This window comes from Macrobrachium nipponense, chromosome 21 (assembly GCF_015104395.2).
Source record: "Macrobrachium nipponense isolate FS-2020 chromosome 21, ASM1510439v2, whole genome shotgun sequence".
Taxonomy (NCBI): domain Eukaryota; kingdom Metazoa; phylum Arthropoda; class Malacostraca; order Decapoda; family Palaemonidae; genus Macrobrachium; species Macrobrachium nipponense.
Window position 1 is genome coordinate 22,619,497 of NC_087212.1, and position 26,741 is coordinate 22,646,237.

Genomic DNA, 26,741 nt, shown 5'->3' on the forward strand with positions numbered 1-26,741 from the left:
TTGTTGGTGCTGCATGTTAACACGTCGTTGTTTAGTTCGTTGTATTTGCGCCTATTTTTCGTGTTATTTTGTCTATTTTATTATTAACCATGGGTCTCAAAGCTAAAGACAAAGCAGGTGATAAGAAAAAACCCAAGAAAATGATTTCGATGGAAGCAAAACATGAAATTATAGCAAAGCATGAACGTGGCGTTCGTATCGTCGATTTGGCAAACGAGTATGGTCGAAATCCTTCTACAATATCCACGATCATCAAGCAGAAGGAAGCTATAAAAACCCCCGAGACCATTGTTGCCAAAGCGTCTCTCTCTTCTTCTCTGCTCTCATCCTCTCTCTCTCTCTCTCGTCTCTCTCCTCCTCTTCTCTCTCTCTCTCCTCTCTCTCTCTGATCAAATTACGTACTGGATAATGTCTCTCTTTGGATACTTCGATTTTGCCAAATATTGAGGGCTACAAGAACAGTTTGATTACTATTTACGTATCATATAGACTAATTAAAGTAAACGTATCTTTAAATAGGCTTATATTATTAATATCAACAAAACATTTACTGGCATGAGTCAGAGGCCGTTTAACGAAACGAACACTTCTCTGTCCTTAACTCGGAGCGTCGGAAGACGCCTCTCTCTCTCTCTCTCTCTCTCTCGCTCTCTCTCTCCTCTCTCTCTCTCTCTCGTCTCTCTCTCTCTCTCTCTGATCAAATTACTGGATAATGTCTCTCTTTGGATACTTGGAATTTGCGTTGTAATCTAACCAGAAACTTCGTTTTGTTATTATTACTGGAAACAAGCAATGATTTTTTCATTATTTGCGCTTTTGGACTGTTATATGTAAACTAGTATGTATTCATTCGCTTGGAAACTAGTTCCGCATATGAGGCGTCACTAAAAAACATAGAAAAATACAACATAAAAAGTGTCGAAAATCATCATAATCTCAAAATTTTTGTTGTAATCTAACCAGAAACTTATTTTTATTAATATACTGTGCTAAACTATAAAGGATTTTTATCATAGTATGCGTTTTTTAAAAGCGTCGTTAACTCGGAGCGTCGGAAGCGTCAGCGTCGTAACCTCGGAACAAGCGTCGTAACCCAGGACGGATTTTTCCATTGAATATTTAAGAAAAAACGTCGTAACCTCGGAACGTCATAAGCCGGAACCGTCGTAACCCGGGGACCGCCTGTATACTGTTTTATATTACGTATTTCCTCTTCCATACTTTTAGTAATCTTACTTTGCTATGGCAGTTTTTAATTACATCATTGTTAGAATGATATATCGATAGCCACTTTTGATGTGTCAGCAATAACACTTGCTCACATTAGTAATCAGTGATTGTTGCATAAATGCTGTTATCTTGAACTTACAATCTTTTTCATTAAATATTATTATTGAATATATAAGAAAATGATTTATCACCCAAATTGATTTTTGTGTTTTATGTATAAAAAATTTCAGGTGGTACTTTGATCGACTTGACAACCTTGCTTTTAGATCTTAACAAGCAAAGACGAGGTGGCATCCAGGATAAAGATCACCTTCATTTTGTCTTCTCTGCAGCTCTTTACTTTGCTCAAGATGTTCTCATGAAGCGTACGTACATACGTAGTTAACTTTTGTTTTTAGAATATATATTTTGAATAAGATATTGTCATTTTCACTTAGTTTGTCTTATAGATCCAATTAGAAGTAGAAGTTAGGTTGAAAAGATAGAGTAGTTAGGATCATCATGCTCTATGTGTTTTGTTTTAAGCAGAAAATTAACTTTGGTATACAAAACTTATCTGTATACATATTTATATTTGAACCATGTGACATTAAGTGCTAGTTGTTACCTTTGAGGATACATACGTATACAGATTTGACTCAACACTTTTGTAAGCGTCCAGGGTATAATAATGAAAGATTCTTCTAACTCTCTATACTTGAGTTGATAATTAAATGGTTATTTATTTAAAGGAGGCCCTCAGTAGCATTTGTCTTTTCAAAGCCATGCTGTTTAATTGAAGGAAGAGATAAAAATGTCAGGAATTAGAGAAAGGGTTGGATAGTAGTTTGATGCTGTGGAACAAACTAAATCTGTGTGTCTATAAAATAAACTTCCTCCCTTAATGTTTGATTGGTAGAGAGTGAATGATTGCCAGATATTTGATGAAATTTGTAAAGTGGTAATGGCATCTGTGTGAGATCTCTATTACCAAAGGAAATTCTTTGGTTGATTGGGTGCACCATTCTCTTGTAGTATTAGTTAAAATGCGTAAAGGTAGTAGGTTAAATGTTAATTTTCCTTCCTCAGATTTTGTACCCTTTCTTATTTGCAGCTTTTGTTTGGTGTGCCAAATTTTTCAGAACTTAGTGAATTTCTTTACTTAATGGACTTGGCAGAGTCCAGAAAAAATGAAAGGCAAGAGAGACCATAGTGTGTCTTACTTTTCTGGTTTGCAAGAGTAGTACGTATTACTGCTCCAGTGAGCCAGGTTAACACTGGATAGGAGAAATTACACTGATGTTAGTAGATCTTTTTGGTGTGAAGCAGTCTGGGTATTTTGAGACAAAACAGTGTGTAAACAATTTTCACTTTTCTGCAGATTGAAAGAGGACCATCGCCAAACAGTGTTAACAAAGACAACTCTAAACTTAACCATTTGTCGTTCAAGCCAATTTTTACCCTTCTGGAGGGAGGTAACAAAGACATTGTAGATCCATGGAGAGAGAATAGGATTTCAGCTTCTTTCACTGTACTGGTTCAAGAGAAAAACATCACAGTTTTGTAAACCATTCAGAAAGTCCATCCTTGATGAATGTAGTTAATGGTACATCCTATTGTGGGTGAAAAAAAGTATGGTTACCATGAAATAGGCCCCTTGAATGGTTAAGATCCGTGGACAAAGTTTATGTCTTCTGGCATATTGTGTGTGCCATCACTACTAATTGTACAGCATTATGAATTTAGACTTATGGAACATATTGTAATGATGTATATGTGATAAGGGAAGATGATTTACTGCAAGAGTGGGAGCCAGTACATTTTGTACCTATGAAAGAGGAAGTGATACTTCAACAAACCTCACCTCTCAGGAGTGATGGTGAATTTGTTTGTGGATAGGTATGAGCCAGCTATATTGGCATTTGATTTTAGCTTTCTGTAAAAGAAAACTATATAGTATCAGCTTTGTCTGTCTGTCCACTGTAAGATCTTAAAAACTGCTGAGGCTAGAAGGCTGCAATTTCTAGCCTTGGTAGTTTTTATTTTATTTAAGCCATAATTGTACTTCTGGGAGTGCTATAGGTACAAAAATATGCCACCAATGGACCATGGCTGAGTTTCATGGGCTGTGGCTGACAGTTTTATGGGCTGTGGCTGAGGCCACCACTGGACAGAAAACTTGATTGTGCAGAAGAAACTTTGGTGCATTTTTGACTAATTGTTTTATCACAATACCCCTTAGCATCAAATTCTGTCATGAATTTTGTGCCCAGCATATGAATGAGAAAACTGGTGTTTTCAGTGTTACAGTGGCTCTGTAGACAAACATAACCATACTTTTATACAAAAATGTTCTGTAACTAGGTAGAGAATCTCTTGTGCCTAAGCAGTCATACCCAATATTTGTGAGGGATGTGTACCACACCCACCTGTGAATACTAATGAAACCCATTCTAAAAATGCTTCTATCTGCATATTTTAATAGTTCAGACACCAAAGAGCCCCTCTAAAATGCTTATAACTGCTTATTTTAGTAGTCTCATTTATATAATGAGATTACATATATAAATACTCTTGGAACAAAATTCTGGTGATGAAGTAACCGGATAGTGATGAGTAGTGGATTTTGTCTGCTAAAATGTTATATAAAGTATAAATGAAAGATCTCTGTTAAATCCTTTGGATTATAGACTTATGGAGACCTGATTGTTACTACTACAGCAATACTTCAATCTTATGCAATTCAAGTTGTGCGAATTCACAATAGTGCAAACTTTTCATTGGAACCTAACTAATTATCACATGCGAGTATTTCACAGACACGCAAACACAACATTTTTGAATCCTGGAGAAACCCTGCAAAGGTGTTTGTTCAATTTATGTAATTTATAAGTTTTCAAGCTTTTATGTATAAATTAAATAACATCAAATAATAAAAATAATAATTCTCTCTCTCTCTCTCTCTCTCTCTCTCTCTCCTCTCTCCTATCTCTCTCTCTAGGCTCTTCTCTCTCTCTCTCCTCTCTTACTGAGATGAGAGAATTTATTGGTACATGTAGTATGTACTAGGTTTATTAATATTTTAAATAATAATTTTAATAATAATTATAATAATATAATAATAATAATATAACTAATTACCAAATTCGTCATAATATTTTAAAGAAATAACCTTTGCATTTCACTTTTAAGTAAAACCAACTCTTCTCTCTCTCTCTCTCTCTCTCTCTCTCTCTCTCTCTCTCTCTCTCTCTCTCTCTCTCTCTTTTATCTAAAGAGATAATTTTTATGGTACATCTACTATATCTACTATATGTTTATTAATATTTCCAAATAATAATAATAATATTAATAACTGTAATAATAAAATGATTTGTGCAAAGAATTCTTTCCTTCATCTTCATTTCTTTTTGACTCTATAGAAGCTCAAAGTCTAGAGCTGTCAAATATGTCAAGTAATGTGACAGGAGGGAGAGTGTTGCTAGACTAGCGATCAATTATTTTTATGTAATTCTAACGTCACTGCTTCCAAAATTTAAGAAATCTAGTGATGGGCAAAAGTTTGAGGTACAAATAGAAATTCAAATGAGAAGAGTACAGCAGAAGTTGACACAGAGTCTGGCTAATGAATATCATGGTACTATGCCTTCCACTAATGCTTTCCCCGTGCAGACAGCTCCACCATACATTTCTTGCCACATACAAGGTCATTTAACTCATCATAGTCAAATACCTATGCAACACCAGCTTTGTGAAAGTAATTTCTCAAGCCAAGACTTTTTACATACCCAAGGACATGTTCATAACCAAAATTATCCCAAACTAAACCACGGGTGTACACCAACTGCATCAAATAGCCATGTATGTATATCATCTCCAGTGTCAGAAACATCTGTCCACTCAGAGAAGACAGACCTGTTTGAACTTTCATTATTAGTTTTGCATATTCAATTATTGATTTGCAAAAAATTATGGATTCAGGTGTTTTTATTTAGTTAGTCTGAAAAAGAGAATTTAAGTTATTTTTGTTGCATATACCTGTTCTGCAAAATCAGTACAAAATATTTTTTTCTGTCCCATTATGATGTGTATTGAATTTAGACTAGATATAATTATTTGTAGTATTCTTACACTCTTGTTTGAAATGAGTCATATTTAAATTTATCATGATTCTATGTAATGTTTAAGTAACTTCCAGAGGAATGCTGAATTTTGTATTAACCCTTAAACGCCGGAGCGGTAAATAAAAAAATGACTCCCGTATGCCGGAGGGGTTTGAGAGTGAGCGCGTAAGCAGAAAAAATATTTTTTTCAAAAAATCACAGCGCGCTTAGTTTTCAAGATTAAGAGTTCATTTTTGGCTCCTTTTTTTGTCATTGCTTGAAGTTTAGTATGCAACCATCAGAAATGAAAAAAATTATCATTATCATATATAAATAATGCGATATATGATAGCGCAAAAACGAAATTTCATATATAATTGTATTCAAATCGCGCTGTGCGCAAAACGGTTGAAGGTAACAAGTTACTTTTTTTTCGTTGTAATGTGCACTAAATTGCGATCATTTTGATATATAACACATTGTAAAACGATAAAAGCAACACAGAGAAAATATTATCACAAAATAATGCATGAATTCGTAACGCGCTTACGTAAACACATATTTTTTTCAAAAATTCACCATAAATCTAAATATTGTCCTAGAGACTTCCAATATGTTTCAGAATGAAGACAAATGATTGAATATTACTATACTGTAAGAATATTAGCTTACAAATGCAGTTTTCGACCATATCTGACGAGCTAAAGTTGACCGAATGTCGAATTTTTTATATATATTTTTTTTATATGCAATTATTTCGGAAATAAGAAAAGCTACAACTTTCTATATTTTTCGTTTTATTCTACATGAAATTGCGCACATTTTCATATATAAAACTCTATGAAATGCCTAATATGAAACGGAGCAAATATTCCGAGAATGGGACTTACGCATTTCGGAGATTTGTGGCGGAGAATCCGCGCGCGGAGGGAAGGAAAGTTTTTTTTTAAAAATTCACCATAAATTTAAATATTGTGCTAGAGACTTCGAATTTGTTTCACGATGAAGATAAATGACTGAATATTACTAGACTGTAAGAGTTTTAACTTACAATTGCGTTTTTCGACCATTTCGGTAGAGTCAAATTTGACCGAACGTGGTTTTTTTTTCTATTTATCGTGATTTATATGCAAATATTTCGAAAATGAGAATAGCTACAACCTTCAACTATTTATTGTTGTATTATACATGAAATTGCGCACATTTTCATGTATAAAACGTTATGTAACGGCTAATTTAAAATGGTGCAAACATTACCACAATCGCACGTATGATTTTTTCGGAAGAGTTACCGCGCGGACGTAAAGAAAATGTTATTTTTTTCATAAATTCACCATAAATCGAAATATTGTGCTAGAGACTTCCAATTTGTTGCAAAATGAAGGTAAATGCTTGAATATTACTAGAATATAGGCGTTTTAGCTTACAATTGCGTTTTCGACCATTTCGGTAGAGTCAAAATTGACCGAAGGTTGAAAATTTGTCACTTATCAGTTTTTTATATGAAAATATTTCAAAATTGATAAAAGCTACAACCATGGGTTGTTTTTTAGTTGTATTGTGCATGAAATTGCGCACATTTTCATATATAAAACTTTATGTAACGGCTAATTTAAAATGGTGCAAACATTACCACAATCGCATGTATGATTATTTTCGGAAGAGTGACCGCGTGGACGTAAGGAAAAAGTTTTTTCATAAATTCACCATAAATCAAAATATTGTGCTAGAGACTTCCAATTAGTTGCAAAATTAAGTTAAATGATTGAATATTACTAAAATATAAGAGTTTTAGCTTACAATTGCGTTTTTCAATCATTTCGGTAGAGTCAAAGTTGACCGAAGGTTGAAATTTTGGCACTTATCGTTATTTATATGAAAATATCTTAAAACTGATAAAAGCTACAATCATGAGTATTTTTTTGTTGTATTCTACATAAAAATGCGCACATTTTCATATATAATACTCTGTAACGGCTAATTTAAAATGGTACAAAAATTATGTCAAAGTGACGAAATAATTTCCGAGATGTGTCACAGATACTTTTTAGTGCGGCAAGAAAGAAATTCGCGCTTGCGCGCCTGCGTAACGATTGTAAACAAAACAACACCTTGATCCGTGAACTCCCAGCATCCCCCAAGGCGCGTGATTCAAGAGTTTTCGGCCGGTTGGCCCTAAAATATTTTTCCGCGAATTTTTAAAAAAACTTTTGTATGTCGACGTAAAATACGTCCAGTCGGCACCCGAGAGACAAAAAATGTCGACGTAAAATACGTCCAGTCGGCGTTTAAGGGTTAATAAGAAAATATACTACACAATATGTCTTTGGGGTTTTGGTTACATTAAAGTTACTGCAAGTCTTTCGGCACACATTTTCTCATGTTTGTGTCCTGATGAGATATTATAGGTCCAATTATTGTTATCAGATAACTGAATGTTTCTTCATTCATCCTGAAGTAAGTGTCAAATTTTTCAGGATAAGATAGGTCTTCAAATAATATGTGAAACTTTCCCCAAAGCAGTCTTTGGCTAGTTAATGTGTGTACCCAATACAGTGGTACCTCTACATATGAAAGTCCCTACTTATGAAAAATCCAGGTTACGAAAGCAGAGACGAAGATTTTTTGCTTCTGTGTATGAAAATAATTTAGGTTGTGAAAGGGTAAAGTCCGAGATTTGCCCGGACTGCCGAGAACAATTTTAAAACTTGCGCGCCGCCAACTGAGTAGACTTGCCACCAACCTCCCGCTCTCCCATTGGTTCCTGATGCTATTCACATAAGATCCTGCTCTCCTATTGGTCAGCATCTGTCCCATCATCCCTCTACGTAAAGGCATCCTTCGACCACTTCGTCGCATCAACGTTATCGTACGCACGTGGAATTCGTTCGTTCACATAGATTTCGTTTGTTAACGTAAATTCGTGTTAGTGATTTTGCTTTGTTCGTGGTAAGTTACTTTATTGTTTTGTGTGTGAACTTAATTAACTTACGTTATTAGCCATGGGTCCCAAGAATGTTGCTGAAGTTCACGGAAAGAAGAGGATGCTTTCTATGGAGACAAAGATGGAGATAATTAAAAAGTATGAAGCTGGCATGCAGTTGAATGTGATCACTAAGGAATACGGCCGAAATCCATCGACAATAGGCACCATCCTTAAGCAGAAGGAAGCCATCAAAGCAGTTACACCTTCCAAGGGCATGACTATTTTGTCCAACAAGATGAGCCACATGCATGATGAGATGGAGAGGCTGCTTCTTGTATGGATTAAAGATAAAGAAATCGCTGGCAATATGATAATCGAGACGGCAATGTGCCACAAGGCCAGCGCTATCTCTGGGCTCAGTTCGTGTCGCTGCGCGAAATAATCCATTAGTTCATTATTTCTTAGGTAAATGAGCTAACAAATACCAGAGAATAAACAAAATAAAGAAGAGGTCAGTATAACTGACTCGCTCACCCAAAATAAAAGAAGGGTGTCGGTATGGTAACTAGGGCGAGTGAGACCACTACCACGAACTTCTTGCCATTTAGAAATTTCCCACAACAAACTCCCTCAAAGAGAGAGCCGACCCACAGAGCGGGGCGGCAACTACTACTACTGCAACCCACGCCAAGCTGACTGCCGCGCCTCTGGTGGCCATCCTTTACGTTAGCAGTCCAAGAGACCCACGTGTTTCTTTTTGCTCTTGATTTTGTGCTGTGTTTGCGTGAATTATCGCTACCATGGAACGTTCAGCTATTGCAGCGGCTAAGTTAAGTATTCCGCAAGGTTTCAATTTAGTTTCGTTCCTTCCATGAGCCTGTATTTGCCGTTTTTTAGGTATAAATACAGGTTCCCGGTCTGGAGCATGGCGGCATTGTTCTGCCTCATGGCGGTTTGGTTCTTGGTCTCCCATACCTGGAACCTTTCCCTTATTTTTAACGTGCGTCTCTAGTCCCTTTTATTATTATATTGTTAGGGGATTTAGCCTACCTTGGTTTTAGGTCATGCATGCATGTCTCTCTACCTTACGTAGGCATTCAGTTTTTTCTTGTCCAGACCGTAGCCATCGCTCTTCGTATCGGCCCAGGCTAGCTTTGAGTGGTAGACTTTCTTTCGGGTTAGTCGTACACTCCTGGATATTTTTTCTCTTACTGTAATTTTATTTTCCCCTACTTTTGTTTTTTGTATATTGTGTTTTGGTTAGCCTAGGGCGTCTGGTCTGTTCGCTTAGCCTAGGTATCAGTGGTCCCATGGTCCTCTTTTACAGTTTGTTGCATCCTTATTGTCAGTTTTGTTGCATCACGTTTGTTGCATCTTTCTGATCAGTTTGGTTGCATTATCTTAGGCTACCAATATAGTCGGTTGTGTTGTGTTATCGTACCTTGGTCACCTTGTGATCGCGGTACAGCCAGACGCCCGTCCCAGTCGCCTTCCCCCCCACCCCCTCCCCCCCTGCTCTCCCCGATTTCGAGTAGGGGGGTGGGGACGGAGGTTTTCCATTGCTCGCTCCATCCGGGCCTGACTCCCTCTCTCCCTACGCGGAGGGAGTAGGGGAGTCTGGACAGACGCTTGGCTGGGAGTGACCTTGCTCTCCCTGGTTTCGGTGGTGCTTCGCTGTGACAGAGTGGGGGGTTGGCCTCCCCCCGCCTTTGTTGCTCCGGCGCTCCGCTGTATGCTCGGGAACTGTTTTCGCCCCTCCTCGCTTCCTCCCCCGTGACGACGGATCTCTGTTCTCTTTCTTGGAGCCCCATCGATTACGGGGGGGAGGTACGGTAGCCCCGCCTGCCGGCGGAGTATATGCGTTTTCAGTTGGTCACTTTTTGCTTTCCACTGTTCCTTCTCTCCAGTGAGTGCCCTAGGCATTTCGCCGGCGGAGTCGGACAGCGCCGTGATTCGGAGTCGTTCTCCAGATGTAGTTTAACTGTTTTATGCTTAAGTTAACTATAAGTTATTTATAAGTTACCTTAAGCTGGGTTCCTCCCCTGACCTCGGCGTTTTTCATTTTCCGGCCTATGCCGGAGTCTTCAATTTTATGCCTTTTAAGGTGATAGGGGAGGGGTTATGCCCGAAAATTTATCATTCTCCGGCATGCAACGGAGTACTAGAGTAGCCCTGTGAGTGTTATATCGATACTCATGTATCCTTCCACTTACAGACTACCAACTGTGAGCATCCGGGGTGCAACGCTGTGCTCCAGGACCCCTGCGGACATGAGGTCTGCAGGTCTCATGCTCCGTGTTCAACTACTCACGGAAGTTTGCAGGTCTGGTTCCACGAGACGTGTACGATCTGCTACAATCTCGTGAGTCAGCTTTTGGACGGGGTAAGTAATTTCCATCAGCATAGTCATAAGATATGAATTCTGAAATATATATTTTAAGCTTAAGTTTTCTCTAATATTATGGAATATATGCTGATATTGTCTAGACTTATGCCTATTTTATTCTAAGGTTGAATCTCAACTTTAGCCTAAAATCTAATAGACACCCTCTCTTCCAGGCTGCCGTGGTCAGAGAGACTGCTCTTGCAACCTTGAGAGCTTGGGTCGGCGGCTTCGGGAAGAACGCCGCCAAGGGACAGCCCTACATCCTAGAGAAGAGGATGGCTGTCCTGCTGTTTCCCGGCGGCAAGTCGACGGGGTACGTCGACCCGACAGAGGCAGCCTCGACGATGACGGCGATCCAACGGCAGGTCGCCCAATGTATGAAGGAACCAGGCCAGGATATTTCGGCGGAGGTCGCCACTTTGGATTTGAATGTAGAGCCTATGGTAGGTGTAGATGATTTGTTGGTCGAGGTAGGTACGTTGGACGCTCAAGGGGTTTCCTTGGGCGCCACTGGATCTTCTTCTGCTACTTCTGCTGCTTCCTTCCAGGGCTTTACGGGAGCGGAGCTCTCGTATGGTACGCCCGGCGCTTCTGTGGTTCCCAAAGTGAAGGGTCACAGAGCGCAGAAATCTTTGACTAAGACGTCGTCGTCTAAAAAGACTTCTTCGGCGTCTTCCTCTCATAAGTCTTCGGCTTCTAATCCCGGAGCAGAGAAGGAGAAGACATCTGCTTCGGGCTCTAGAGCCTCGAAGAGTAAGTCCTCCAAGGAGAGATCCCGTACTCCGGCGGAGTCAGTGGTCCCTCCTTCCCCTACGGTACCTCTGGTGAGTTACCCGTCTACTTCGACATCAGTTCCTAGCTTTGATCCCAACGCTTTCTCCGCCGGGATGATGCAACAGATGGGAGACTTAGTAGGGTCCCTGAGGTGGAGCAGATGTTCTCTCAGTTGTCAGACAGGATTGCCACAGAGGAAAATCTCATTTCTGGCTTCAACCAGGCTCCTCAAGCTACCTCTCCGGCACCTGGCGCAGGCCTACTCCAGCTTCCTCCTCATGATTCTCTCCCTCCATTCTCCATGAACAATCCCTGGAGAGTAGCTTCCTACGCTCCTTTCCAGGACGGATTCATTTCTATCCCGGAGTGTGGTACTCGAAGAATCGAAGACTTCGAGTTTTACCCAGAGAATCTTCAACCTCCGTTCATTGGCTACGCCAGGCTGACTGAGGCTGCTATGAATAGGGAGGATAAGGTTCCTAAGGAGACAGTGCTGTACTCCAGGGACCAGGCTCAGAGGGAATGGCTCCGGTGTTTGGATGAAATGGACTGTTCCAACACCAGAATCCAGGCATTCAAGAGTCCTTTCACAATCTTTACGATGGAGGAAGAGACTCCTCTTCCTTTCCTGACCAAGATCGCCAGCGTTACCATCCCGGCTGGCTTAAAGGGAGAGCCCTTGCCACAGTTGAGGGAGGCGGACCCCACATCACCCTTACTTCCTTCGCTTGGGGATTTGTGGGAAGACCTACCGAACACCTTTTCGGTAGGCAAGCTTAAGCTGGACTGTGCGATGGACCAGTTCGGCGAGAAGCTTCTGAGACTCCCCGATAGCCTCATTCAGTCCGAGTTTGAGGCTAGAACTAGGCTGGCTAGGTCTCTTAACACCATGGCAATGACTGAAGTAGCGGCCCTATCATATGCTTCGGAGCCGCTATTCAAGCTTTTGACCAAATCACAGACTTGTACAGTCCAATCGGACTTGTACGAGTTTGTGGTTGCTAGGGTCAACTGCCGGAAGCATGTCCTTCAGGAAGCATCATGCCGAATAAGTTGCTCTCCTCCAACATTTGGGGGGCAGACCTCTTCCCAGAAGCCATGGTAAAAGAGGTTCAGAACGAGGCCACGAGGCTCAATCAGAACCTCAAAGACCGTTGGGGCCTCTCCGCCAAAAGACGTCAAGACCCTTCGTCAACAGGCAAGAAACTAAAGAAGGCCAAAAGGTTTCAGCCTTACCAAAAGAAGCCTCAGCACTTCAGTCAGGCTGTGTCTGCGGTGCCAGTTGTTCAGCAGACAGACGCCTTCCACTTCAAAAACTCAGGCTCAGCCTATCTACCTGATTTCCCCACAATCTCAACCTTCCACGTCCTATGCTGTCTCCCCGGCATTTAACCAGGTGTTCGAAGGCCAGGCCTTTCAACACTTCGACCGGTTCGCCAGGGGAAGTAGAGCTAGAGGAGCCTTTTGCCAGAGAGGATCAGGAAGGTTGCTCAACAGGGGAAAGCACTTCCGTGGAGGCCACGGAGGTCACTATGCTCAACAGCAGTGAGATCTCCAAGGTAGGAGGGAGACTGTTTCTCTTCCGACATCGGTGGGGATTCAGCAAGTGGGCACAAAGTATTGTGTCGAAAGGCCTGGGTTGGAGTTGGATCGGAGGTCCCCCTCCACCCAGACCATTCCTTCAACTTCCATCGAAGGAATTGACAGAGTATGCGGAGGAACTCCTTCAGAAAGGAGCAATAGCGAGAGTCAAGCGGTTAAAGTTTCAAGGTCGCTTATTCAGCGTGCCAAAGAAAGGCTCATTAAAAAGAAGGGTAATCTTAGACTTGTCCCAGTTAAACTTAGCCATTCGCTGCGACAAGTTCAAAATGCTGACTATCTCGCAGGTGCGAACCTTACTTCCCTGTGGGGCCGTCACCACCTCTATCGATCTTACAGACGCATACTATCATATCCCTATTGCAAGACACTTTCGCCCTTACCTAGGCTTCAAGCTGGGAGACCAAGCGTTCTCGTTCAAGGTAGTTCCCTTCGGTCTGAACGTAGCCCCCAGGGTATTCACGAAGTTAGCGGAAGTAGTGGTTCAACAACTAAGGTCTCAAGGGATAATGGTAGTAGCGTACCTCGACGACTGGTTGATTTGGGCACCAACAGTCGAGGAATGCCGCAAAGCCACAAAGAAAGTCATTCAGTTCCTGGAATATCTGGGGTTCCAGATAAACAGGACAAAGTCAAGACTCACTCTGGAGTCCCGTTTTCAATGGCTGGGCATTCAATGGAATTTATCCTCTCACACTCTGTCAATTCCAGTAGCCAAAAGGAAGGAAATAGCGAAGTCAGTGAAGCAATTTCTAAGGTACAAATATGCTTCAAGGAGAAACCAGGAAAGAATCCTAGGTTCCCTTCAGTTTGCCTCAGTGACAAACATCTTGATGAAAGCCAAACTGAAAGACTTAACCAGGATCTGGCGCTCAAGAGCAAATGTCAGATCCAGAGACAAGTTGTCAGCAATACCGCAAATTCTCCGTAATTGTCTGCGTCCTTGGACAAAGATGAAGAATCTGTCCATGTCAGTGCCTCTTCAATTCCCTCCTCCGGGAATCACTATCCACACAGACGCTTCATTAAGCGGCTGGGGAGGATATTCTCAGTTCAAGAAAGTTCAAGGAACTTGGTCACCCCAATTCCGCCAGCTCCACATAAATGTATTGGAAGCAATGGCAGTGTTCCTAACTCTGAAGAGGCTCCTTCCACCAAAGAACTCTCATGTAAAGTTAGTTCTGGACAGCGCAGTAGTAGTTCACTGCATAAACAGGGGAGGCTCCAAGTCAAGACACCTGAATCATGTCATGGTAGCCATCTTTTCCCTGGCGGACAAGTTCAGTTGGCACCTCTCCTCCACCCATCTGGCCGGAGTGAGGAATGTTATAGCAGACGCTCTATCCCGGTCAGTCCCACTGAAGTCGGAATGGTCGCTGGACAACGTTCGTTTCAATGGATACACTGGAGGGTACCAGGTCTACAAGTAGATCGGTTTGCCTCTCAAGCGAACCACAAACTTCCTTGTTATGTGGCTCCCAACCTGGACCCTCTGGCCTATGCCACAGACGCTCTATCCATAGACTGGAACAACTGGAAAAAGATTTACATCTTTCCTCCGGTGAATCTTCTCCTGAAAGTTCTGAGCAAACTCAGGACTTTCAATGGTCAGGTAGCTCTAGTAGCACCGGACTGGCCGAAGAGCAATTGGTACCCCCTGCTGCTAGAATTGGGTCTTCGTCCCCTTCGGATTCCCAATCCCAGACTCTCCCAGTCGGTACAAATGAAGACTGTGTTCGCTTCCTCAGGAATTCTCAAAGCCCTAACTTTATGGACTTCATGAAGTTTGCAGCCAAGAGGGATGCAAATATAGATCCACAAAATATCCTCATCTTAGAATCAGATAAAAGGGATTCAACTTTGAGGCAGTATGATGCTGCAGTTAAAAAGTTGGCATCTTTCCTGAGAGAATCGGACATTAAAATCATGACAGTCAACTCAGCTATATCCTTTTTCAGATCCTTATTTGAAAAAGGGTTCGCAGCTAGCACTATTACGACAAACAAGTCAGCCTTGAAGAAAATCTTTCAGTTGGGTTTTAATATAGACTTAACAGACTCCTACTTTTCGTCTATTCCCAAGGCTTGTGCTAGACTTAGACCTTCCGTAAGGCCTACTTCAGTGTCATGGTTTCTGAATGATGTTCTAAAACTGGCTTCAGATACAGATAATACGACATGTTCATTCATAATGCTCTTAAGAAAAACATTATTTTTATTAAGCTTGGCTTCAGGAGCTAGAATTTCAGAACTGTCGGCGCTATCCAGAGATTCGGGTCATGTAGAATTTCTCCCCTCAGGAGAAGTTCTGCTATCTCCGGATCGCAGCTTTTTAGCAAAAAATGAGGATCCTTTGTTGAGGTGGGAACCATGGAAAGTCATTCCCCTTCCCCAAGACCTTTCTCTTTGTCCGGTGATGACCTTACGAGCCTTTCTGTCTAGGACATCCTCCTCCTCTTCGGGTCCCCTCTTTAGGAGAGAAAAAGGTGGTACCTTATCAATTAAAGGTATAAGGCAACAGATCCTATACTTTATTAAACAAGCTAACCCTGAATCTTTCCCTAAGGCACACGATATCAGGGCAGTGGCCACCTCAATTAATTATTTTCAGCATATGAACTTTGATGATTTGAAAAAATATACTGGATGGAAATTGCCGACAGTATTTAAGCGTCACTACTTGAAGTCTTTGGAATCTCTGAAATTTTCAGCAGTGGCAGCGGGTAACATAGTTTCCCCTGACTCTGCCCAGTAGTATAATTGAAGATCCAGATCTCCTTTCTACCTACCTTACCTAACATTTGTCTAGCCTACCATATTGCTCTACACTTCGTCTCAAGTCTTAGCTGCTCTCATGATTGCTTGGTGGTGTGCCCCTTATTTTTATGCTAGGGTCACCCACAAATGTTTGTATATATTATCATTATGAGTGTGGTCCCCTTATTTTTATGCTAGGGTTCCACACTCCCATTTATCAATGGTTTGTTGCCTTATGGCTTTGTATTTATGAACTCATTAAGTGTGTTGTTTATGTATTTTCCCACACACATGTTAATTTACATATTCATACTTGTAACTTGTTTAAATTCTTTTGTAAATATTTATAGCTGTAAGTTACATTTATTTTGTTATCCCTTACTCAGAAAATTGTCTGAAGATTCTGTATGAATATTCCAGTTTTGTTTCAATTATAATATTTTAGTTAAGTTTTTAGTTTTATTGAGACCCTCTGTACTTTTCAATCTTGTGCTAATTCTCTGGTATTATTTCGCGCAGCGACACGAACTGAGCCCAGAAAAAGGATTTTGACGTGGGAAAAATCTATTTCTGGGCGATTGGTTCGTGTCGCCCAGCGAAATCCCACATCTTCCCAACCCTTCGCCCAAGATCGATTGCTAACTTCAGGATGGCCACTAGAGGCGCGGCAGTCAGCTTGGCGTGGGTTGCAGTAGTAGTAGTTGCCGCCCCGCTCTGTGGGTCGGCTCTCTCTTTGAGGGAGTTTGTTGTGGGAAATTTCTAAATGGCAAGAAGTTCGTGGTAGTGGTCTCACTCGCCCTAGTTACCATACCGACACCCTTCTTTTATTTTGGGTGAGCGAGTCAGTTATACTGACCTCTTCTTTATTTTGTTTATTCTCTGGTATTTGTTAGCTCATTTACCTAAGAAATAATGAACTAAAGGATTATTTCGCTGGGCGACACGAACCAATCACCCAGAAATAGATTTTTCCTACGTCAAAATCCTTTTTTCGGTATCTGATTGCCCAGGCTGAAGACGACGGAGGAGAAGGGACATCGACGGCAACCCCAGACTTCAAGGCTTCTCGGTGGTGGTTTGATAAATTCCATGAAGGAAACTCTGGCCTGATGCCGTATCCGCCCGAGACTTTGAGGGATTCAATGTGGGCGAAGGTGATGCAGATTCAGAAACAGTTGACGATCCTGAAACTGTTTCGCAACCAGATCTTGACGAGATAGTTGCACTCGGCAAGTCCATGGGGCTGGTCGTCGACGAGGATGACATCAATGACCTTCTCGAGGAGCACCAAGAGGAGCTTACAACGTATGACCTGAAGGAGTTGGAGGCCACACAACATAATGTCATTCAAGAAGAGTTCTCTAGCAGCGGCGAGGAGGAGGAGGACCCTATGACAATAGCAGAAATTAAGGATGCTCTAGCTGCTTTTCATAAAGTGCAATCATTTGTAGAAAAGAGACACCTCGGAAAGGCTTACACAGGTCGTATGCTTGCGCAGTTTGATGACGTTTGCCTGAGTCGTTTCAGGAACATTTTGAAAAGCAGGCAGAAGCAATCTTCCTTGGATAGTTATTTTTTAAAGAGGCCTTTAGTAGCAAGCAAACAGGAAGGTCCAAGTGATACGAAAAAACAGAAAATTGAAAGTGGTGAAGAAATTGAAATTTGGTAAAAAACGTACAATATAAAAAAGTAAAAAAAAATGTAAAAATCAGAAAAAGGCAAAAAAAAAGAAGTTTAATTTTAAGTTTTTTTTTAAAAGTTAAGTGATAATGTTTTGTGCCATTTGTTAATGTGTTTCGTAAAGTTTAGTGTTAATGTTTTCTGCCATTTTTTAATGTGTTTCGTAAAGTTAAATGTTCATGTTTTCTGCCATTTGTCGTCCTCCTCAGTTGCGACTTTCGGACATCGCCTCACTCGAAAGGTAAGGTTCCACATTTTACTACATATGTATGTACAGTATTTCTTGTACCCTGTTCACTAATACACTTTATTTACAGGTACGTACTACAATAAAGGTTAGGTTAGGTATTGAATGGTCCAAATTGTTGGATTTCATTGTTTATTGGTCAATTTAGCTTTATTATAAAATTACTGTCATGTTTTTGTAGGGTTGGAACGAATTAGGCAGTTTACATGTAAAACGTAGTTCGAGATACGAAAGAATCAGGTTACGAAGGCCGCTTTGGAACGGATTAATTTCGTATCCTGAGGCACTACTATACTTTCTTTTATACATCTTTAGCTGTTTCTTTCTCTTTAGTAGCAAAATGCAAACACATGCAACGTCAACAGTATCCATGTTTACACTTGAGAAATTCATCTGTCACGGACAGAAATAGTATCTCGTCTGCTGGTATAAGTATCAGTTGGCTACTAAGTGGCCAACCACTTCATACTAAAAGTGTCCCATGTGCGGGCAGCCTAAGTGTCGTCCATTTCCGACAAAAACTACATAAAGAAAATAAATACCAGTATGCATGATTACACCAAACAAACCATCACTAGTCTAATCAATACCTAACCCACACACACACGTGAAAAAAATAACCTCCAACCAAAGGTCAAAGACGGGTAATAAACAGAATAATGCAAAATAGAGCATTGCTGGAAAAGAACCAAGAGAAAAAATACAAAACAGGGAAAAATATGGAGAAGAAAAGGCTGAATGCAATCCAAACAAATTGTCAAGGAGGAGCAAATACAGAAATGAAATGAAATGAAATTAAATTAAATTGAAAGAGGTGTTATTAAGTTCTTAAAATTGACAAGGTAGGGAGCTCTGGTGGCTGTTATCATCATCATCAAGATGCTAAACAATGAGGCTGGCTGTTACCTACCAGTGAGTCAAATGTACTCATTATGCATACTGTCAGTAGTTGATTATCAACCTATTATCCTTTCAAGACTCAAGAAACTTTGTGTCTGGGGAATTTAACACTGCTACTTAATGCTAATTATGATTGATGGGATTTGTATGAACCAAAGTATACTGTACAGTGGTCCCCCATAATCAGTGGGCCTACCAGACCCCCCCCCCCCCCCCCCCCCCCCCCCCGCAAATACTTGGAACCCCCATGAAACACTTGAAACTGCCTACAGACAGTCCCCGGTTATTGGTGGGGGTTCTGTTCCTGGGGTTGCTGATAAGCGAAAACAGCCATTAACTGAAATTGTAATTTATGGTGCCATAATGTCGCACCATAAGCACTCTTATGGTCCCAGTAACCGGAACTCGGCCCGTTGTGGTGCCATAAATTGCCAATTTTATTGTGCTAGAGAAGTGCCATAAAACCGGATTACCGATAACCGAGTCCGCCGATAACTGGGGACCGCCTGTATTTTGTTAGTTTAAACTCAAGAAAAACCCACTAAAAATGTTTATACCTGGTTTTTTAATACTTTTATCACAAAACTGCATTTTATGATGAAATTGATAAGAAAATACAGTAATTTGTGGATATTTCTTATAGAAAAATACCAAAAATAGGGGAATTTCCTGTGAATAGGGCCCATAGAGGAATCCGCAAATACATGAGTCTGTGAATCCAGAGTCCGCGAATATGGTGGGTTGACTGTATTATGGTTGAATGTTTTGTATGTGAGGTAAAAGGAAAACTGAACCTGAAATATTTTTTTGTTAGCTGCCTGTGAAGTTACCATTTGTGCTGTGATTATTATTCTGGACTTATTTTAAAAGCAAAATACATACACTAGAAAAAAGGAAATAAAAAACATAAAGGTTAGAAAAATTAGTTGAAAACTGGTGAAAATTATACATGTAATCCTAAGTGAAGAGAGACTTGGGTTGGATTTATGACTTGCCAAAGCATCATAATTGATCCAAAGGTTAATGCAGTGCATTACACTCCCTAACATTTACAAAATGATCTTAGAACTCTATTTTTTTAAATCTGCAGTCATAAATATGTAGCTTAGAATCTTATTTCTTCTCATGTAGGCAAGATCTTTCGTATGCAAATTGACATAATTATGAAATGCACATCTAATGTGTAGGACTTGGATTTGCCTTCTTTGCTAACAAGTTGAAAAAATTCCCTGGAGCATCTCTTCTTAAACTTAATCTTTATTTTGTGTAAATCTCTGGTAAATAGTTTCTGAATGTTATTGGCTCTTTTAAGAAATTATTCAACATGTAGTGTTAATAGGAAGATGTACCACTTTCCAATATATGTAAATGTCTTTTGTTGTGTATATGCAGTATGACTTCTGCTAATGTATCAGAGTTACAGTTCCATTTTTTAAGGCTTTGCTTTGTTTGTTTTGCAACATGGTGTTTTTTCATTCAAAGGTGGAATCCTAACTAACAAGGCCACATTTGAAGAAGGTCCACGGGAAAAAACTCATGTTCGTCATCCCTCAGCTGACCTGCTTTCTGCATATGATTTTTCCCGTCTAAAAAGCAAACTTGGATTAGGTACTGTACATTGTAGTGTATTGCTTTGTTCTATGCTAGTCATTAATTTTGGTAATTAGATACTTTTCAGTGCAGATGATTTTGGGTAATGATTTTACTTTTAAGTTTATAAATTTTATATCTCTTTGAACATGAGCAGAAAAGAACTTGATGGTAAAATGTATAGGTTGTGATGGAGCTTATTTGTTGTAATACATAGAGCTGCATATGAATGTAAATTTATTGGTTTCTTATTCTTCATTTGACAGATCAAGAAAGTGGAAAGTCTGGAAGTGATGAAGAACATTCTCGTCGCAATTCATCAGCATCTCTAGTGAGTAATGGTTCTACAGGGTTTGATCAGGCATTGAAGGATGGACAGAGAGAGGCAAGTAAAGAGTCTCTGGCATCTGCTAACTCTCCAGGGTTAGCTGATTCAGGCTGTGATGCATCAAGTGTTGATGCTAACGACATTGGTAGTGCCTTGGAATCAGAATCAAATGGCTTGACAAGTAAACCCATTGGGCTTCTAGATCCAAGCCTCTCTTCAATCTCTCCAAGTTTAGCAGCTAGTTTAGATCCACAACAGTTCAAGATTGATCCACCAGTGCCTGCAAAGTTTATGAAAATTACAAAAGAAAGCTTTGAGAATGTTTCTGGTGGGTCTCTAAAGCACTCTGAAGATCCTAATGATCCATTCAGTGGTCTTGATCCACTTTGGTCACACAAGAAGTCATAATTTTTTCTTAGCTTTCCATCCATATTACATATCTGCCAGACATCCCAGATTATTTTATCATGCCTTGCCTTTGCTGGGATAGTATACCATTGGTACTAGCTTAACATTGTTTGAAGAGAATGTCTTTGAAAGCTTCCAAAACAATTTCTGCAGGTGTATTTTTGGGTTTCCTTGTGTTTTCAAGTAGTGGTCAGTACTATGTAATTGGAGAGGACCGATCCAAACAGGGAAGCACTTGTTAATAGAAATACAACAATCAGGAATTAATAAACCCACAAATTAAATAAAGAATTTCTTGATATTTTCAATATTTCAGAGATTCATTTCTTGAAAACACACTTTATCATTCAAAAGTGTGTGTGTGTGTGTTAGCACAGTTTAAGTTTTTACCTTAGCCATATTTTGCTAGTCCTCAACTATATTTTGGTAGCTGTTATATAAAGGGCACTTTTGCATTTCCTGCTCAGGCCTTAAAACTTTTTTGTTGAGAAAAAAGAGAATCTTTTGCTCTTGACTTGTATATCCCATTATATATTAGGAAGATTTCATGTTAATATGCAGGAAATGGGAAGTTTTACTTTTTACCAATTAGTTTGCATATCATTTGGTTTCTAGGTAAAATTGTTTTAAAATGTGATGCAGAATTTTGTCATTAATTGATCTACTGTAAAGATACTTTTGAATACACCTTAAGGAAATACTGATGTGATAATAAAGTCAGTGTTACTGCTTATTTAGAGAACTTTTGCCTTTACTTTGGGATCAGGTTAGAAAATTAGTTTTATGAAAAATATTGATAAAAATATGAAAAATATAAAAATCATTGGTGCTCAATTAGTTGGTATTGGAATTATTAGGCTCTGTAGTAGTTAGAATATAGTTGAAATATTTTGGTATCTAACCACCTATCAGCATACTGTAAAACAGTTTTGTATTACTTATTTTCTATGGGGAGTTGAGGTTCAGGTATTATGAGTAAATGGCATTGCTGCTTATGGCAAACTGAAATGAGTGTTAACTTGAATTGTATGCCACTTTAAAAGAAAATGGGTATTATTCTAAGTTTTATGTTGTACAGTAAGAATGAATGAAATGGTGGTAATTGAGAAGACTTAGAAATGCTTGTTGTACTAGCAGATTGGGTATGAGTCTCTTTGGAGCAAGGGAAAGTATTGTAAAAAGATTTTGCTGTTTTCCCAGTAGGTTCATTCAGTAAATCTCAATGGAAGATTAATGGCTTGCCAAACATAGTGGCTGATATAGTTTCATTAAGGTTTATAATCACTACCAATTTGCAAATTGATTTTGAGGAAACATTTAGGTCTCCTTATCTTGTGAAAGCCATTATTTTTTGCATTTAGGAGTGTAAGACAGCTGCCAGTGTTGATTTGGCTGTTTATAAGTCCTCAGTTTGACCTATTTTGCAGACAAGCTTGTTTTGTACATTTCTCTTATATGTTACCATGCAAAATGTTCACTATATTGAAGAATTTAGGTAAATTTTAAGAATTCTGGTACAGTATTGCATAGCATTTATGGTTCACATAGGATAAGGAGCATTTTTTTTTGTAGATTATACCTACAATGCAGTACTTACATGATACCTGATAAAGATCTGAAGGTTCAGTTAATTTTGGATAAAAGAAGGCCCTCTTCTTGGATATAAACTGTTGTACTTTGTTGAAAATACACTAAAAATCTTTAGGCTTTATGAGGACTATAATCTTCATAAAACTAAAGGATTTTAAATGTATTTATAACAATACACCAAAGTTTTTTAAGAAAAGGGTCATATTTTATCCTCAGGAGAGAACATGATTGTTCTTCATAGTCTTCATTATTATTCTGTTGTTTAACCTGACCACTGAGCTAATTTATTTAGCTCTCCTGGGGCTGGCCAAAAGGATTTATTACTATTAATAAAGGTTAAAATTTATTTGATTAAATTACTGCTTTTTAAAAATTTTATAACTGGGCTTATTGGAACTGATGGAGATTCCTACAAATTTCTGTTTCCAAAGCTTGACATTTGTTCCCTATTATACTTTGGACATCTCCCGCCATCTAAAAACAATGTGTAACTTAGCTAGCAGTACTTTACATTCTGCATGTTCACTGCTTTATGATTTTGCATTTTGTAATTGGGATTTATGAAAACATTGTTAAATTGTTGTAATTTCTTTGAAGTGACATTTTTCATAAATTACTTACATATTCAAGTCAGTCTCATTTGAAATTAATATTTTCCACTTTTTATTGAATGATGAATATAAATTTAACAAGCTGCTATGGTAAGCTCTGGATTAATCTTGGGTATGTCAGTGTGTATGCTGATATACCTCAAGTAAAATGGTCTTTGCTCTGGGTATCATTATACCATGTGCTTGTGTATATGTAGTTGTGATTAAGCACTGTGATTATTTATATGAACATAATGTTTGCTTCTGAATATTTACTTGACCATATTTGTAAGCTAAGGAAAGACATATACTATCTTATTTCTATCTTTTTTTACTTGCCCCATTATTGTTGCTGTTGTCAATTACCATCCACTGTTTTAGTGACATATCATTTGACCCTAACCTTGTTAAATCCATTTGCCACTGAAGAATTATTTGCAGTGTGTGTTTTCAAATACTTGTATGGTATGTTGCTCTGTCAGTAGTAGATTTCATTTTTATTACCTCATCTGCTTGTGCTCAGGGTTATATGGAGAGGTGTAATTAATTGGTCAGTCCGTTTATATCTCAAAAGTAATATGTTTATTTCATCACAACCCCATGCTTACATATTCACGCAGTTGTTGACCTTTTTTCTACCTAGTTCTTCTATGGTGTCCTCATCCCGTATTTCACCAGCAACTGCTAATTACAAATTCAAAACACTCCGTGACCCCACCAGAGTAAGATCCTAACTCGGTTGCAGTTGTGGTTTTAGATAAATATTTCCCTCACTGAACTGCCTACAAATCGAGGCATAAGTTTTCCCTTAAACTTACATTTTTACATGTGACTTACCAAGCACTTATAATAAGTTGTAATAAGTTGTAAGCTTTCCTAACCACGGCAGTAAAAAATGGTATTTGTTCATACACGAAACAAACCTTCGGTCTTAACATTAGGATAGACTTACTATTGGAGGGAGGTAAGTCTCTACAACTGACTGGGAGTTTGCCACCTTATCCATTTCCGAATATATAGGGAAATTCTAAGAGAATGGACAATGAACCTAGGACCAAAGATATAAGCGGATCTATTGGTTTCCTCCCACTGGGTGTAGATACCATTCTACTGTTTACTCTTGTCCCTTGCGACTGGATCCACCTTCACCCCTCCTTTCCTTATTATCCAGAGGGGTGTGTTGCTACTGAAAAGTATATCATCAGCTAAGATAGCTTCACAGTATGGCTGACCATCTCACCTGCATCTAGTCCGTTCCAGCACATGACGGTACTCTCCTTCATATTGCCCGTAGTTAAAGGAGTAGGAAGAAAGTAGTAAGGAAAAAAGACCAGTCATCCCATTCATTCTACTTTCATACCTTCATCTTAGACTAGACGCAAACTGACCCGCCAGGGGCACTGGATGAACTATATCACTTGTTGGGCCGCCACCACTGGACCCAAGGAAAAGGTGTCCAAGGATCTATGGGCAACATCTTTCAAATAAAATGAGGTGAAAGTTGTTTGGCGCTTCCACACGCCAGCTTTCAGAATTTTATCCACAGACATGTTCTTCTTAAATGCCAGGGAAGCACTCACACCCCTGATGTCATGAGCTCTAGCTCCCACCTGGCTATCTGACCCTCTGTCTTCTGCAGTATAAGCATCTCTGATCGTCTCCCTTAGCCAGAATGATATTGTATTCTTGGACACTTCCTTCTTGTTCCGTCCTGTACTTACGAACAACCTCTGGCCACCCCGGCCTGAGTGGTGCCATTGTTCTCTTATTTAGTACTCCCTTTAGTGGCCCTGAACCACGGGGCACAGGAGCATTTCAGCTTTGTCGTTGTCTACAAAGTCTGCCAAGGAAGGTATGGTAAAGGAGTCGAATCTGCCATCTACTATTGTTGGATTTTGGGTCTTTGCCACGAATTCTGGGACAAACTCACACACCATTGATCTCCAACCTCTCGAGTGCTTTATGAGATATGAGAGGCCATGTAGCTCCCCCACCCTTTTTGGTTGAAGCCAGGGCCAATAAGAAGACTGTCTTCAGGGTCAGGCTCCTATCCGTGGACTGCCTTAGTGGTTCGTAGGGGGGTTTTGTCAGACTACTCAGTACCTTGGTCAGATCCCAATCTGGGGCTTTTAGCTCCTTTGGTGGGCATGACTGTTCAAAGCTCCTCATCAGCATGGCCAACTCCCATGAAGACGATATGTCCACTCCTTTCATTCGTAAGACTGAGGCTAGAGCAGCCCTGTACCCCTTCACTGCAGATACAAACATATGTTTTTCTGTTCTGAGATATATCAGAAAGTCTGCTAACTGCTGAATAGTGGTACGAGTGGAGACACGTTCCCTCTACGACACCAATCACAGTATGCTGACCACTTTCCCTTGGTATACTGTCGCAGATGATTTTCTGATATTACCTGCCATCTGAGTTGCTGCTTTCTGCGAAAACCCTCGCTCTCGGAGGAGATACTTGACAGTCTCCACCCGTGAAGCGATAGGGACTTCACCGACTGGTGGTACCTCTCCACGTGAGGCTGACACAGAAGGTTGCTCCATGGAGGTAACTCTCTTGGCACATCTACTAGGAGTTCCAGTAGGTCTGGAAACCACTCTGCTTTCGGCCATAACGGGGCTACCAGGGTCATCTTGAGGTTCTGAGACCGCATTACCCTGTTCAGAACCTGACGGATTAGACAAAATGGAGGAAATGCGTACACGTCCAGATTGTCCCAGGGGTGTTGTAGCGCATCTTCTGCTACTGCCTCTGCGTCCGGGACTACTGAACAATACACTTCCAACTTTTTGTTGTACCTGGTTGCGAATAGGTCTATGATCGGTCCTTCCCACAACATGAGCATCCTGTCCACTACCTGTTGGTGTAGGGACCACTCCGTTCCCAGAATCTGATCCCTGCGGCTCAACTTGTCGGCCACTATGTTTCTTTTTCCCGGAATATACCTGGCCTTGATGTCTACCAGGTTCTCTATAGCCCACTGGTGAAGTTGAACTGTCATCACATGTAACTGCCGAGAAACTAGGCCTCCTTGCTTGTTTATATAAGCTACTACTGTGGTGTTGTCTGACATCAATACCACTGAGTGTCCCTTTACTCTCTCCCTGAATTCTTGTAGAGCCAGGAAAGCTGCTTTCAACTCCAGCACGTTTATATGGAGTTCTCTGTCCTTGCAACTCCATTTTGCTGACACCATCAACTCCTCCATATGGGCTCCCCAGCCTTCTAGTGACGCATCCGAGAACAGCAAGAGGTCTGGGGAGGATTGTTGAAGGGGGACACCCACTGTCAGATTGTCGTCGTCCACCCACCACAGCAAGTCTTTCCTCACTTCTGCCGACAAGGGAATTTGCTCGTACGGGTGATCTACTGTTGGTGAACCAAAACTCCTTCATCCTCCATTGTAGGGACCGAAGGTGTAGCCTTCCTTGTGGTACTAGCTTCTCCAGGGAGGTTAGGATTCCCAGCACCACCTGCCACTGTCTTGCTGGCTGTGTCTGCTTTCCCAGAAAGGCATTCACCACTTGTTTGCATTTCTCTACTCTTTGGTCTGTCGGGAATACTTTGGCTTGTGTTGTGTCTATCACCATTCCCAGATATTCCAAACGTTGACTTGGATCCAGCTGTGACTTCTGCTGATTCACC

At 40.2% G+C, this 26,741-nt stretch overlaps 1 protein-coding gene across 2 annotated transcripts in view; it reads left to right on the plus strand.

Moving 5' to 3' along the window:
* LOC135197837 (tyrosine-protein phosphatase non-receptor type 23-like) overlaps positions 1-23,408 on the plus strand; it is a gene marked incomplete in the record, with an annotated part of 242,063 nt that extends 218,655 nt beyond the window's left edge. For both annotated transcript variants that reach the window (XM_064224997.1, XM_064224998.1), the window contains 3 exon segments: positions 1,461-1,595; positions 20,063-20,188; positions 20,437-23,408. In XM_064224997.1, coding sequence (XP_064081067.1) covers positions 1,461-1,595; positions 20,063-20,188; positions 20,437-20,906 — 731 coding nt within the window.
* Between the last annotated feature and the right edge of the window lie 3,333 nt (positions 23,409-26,741).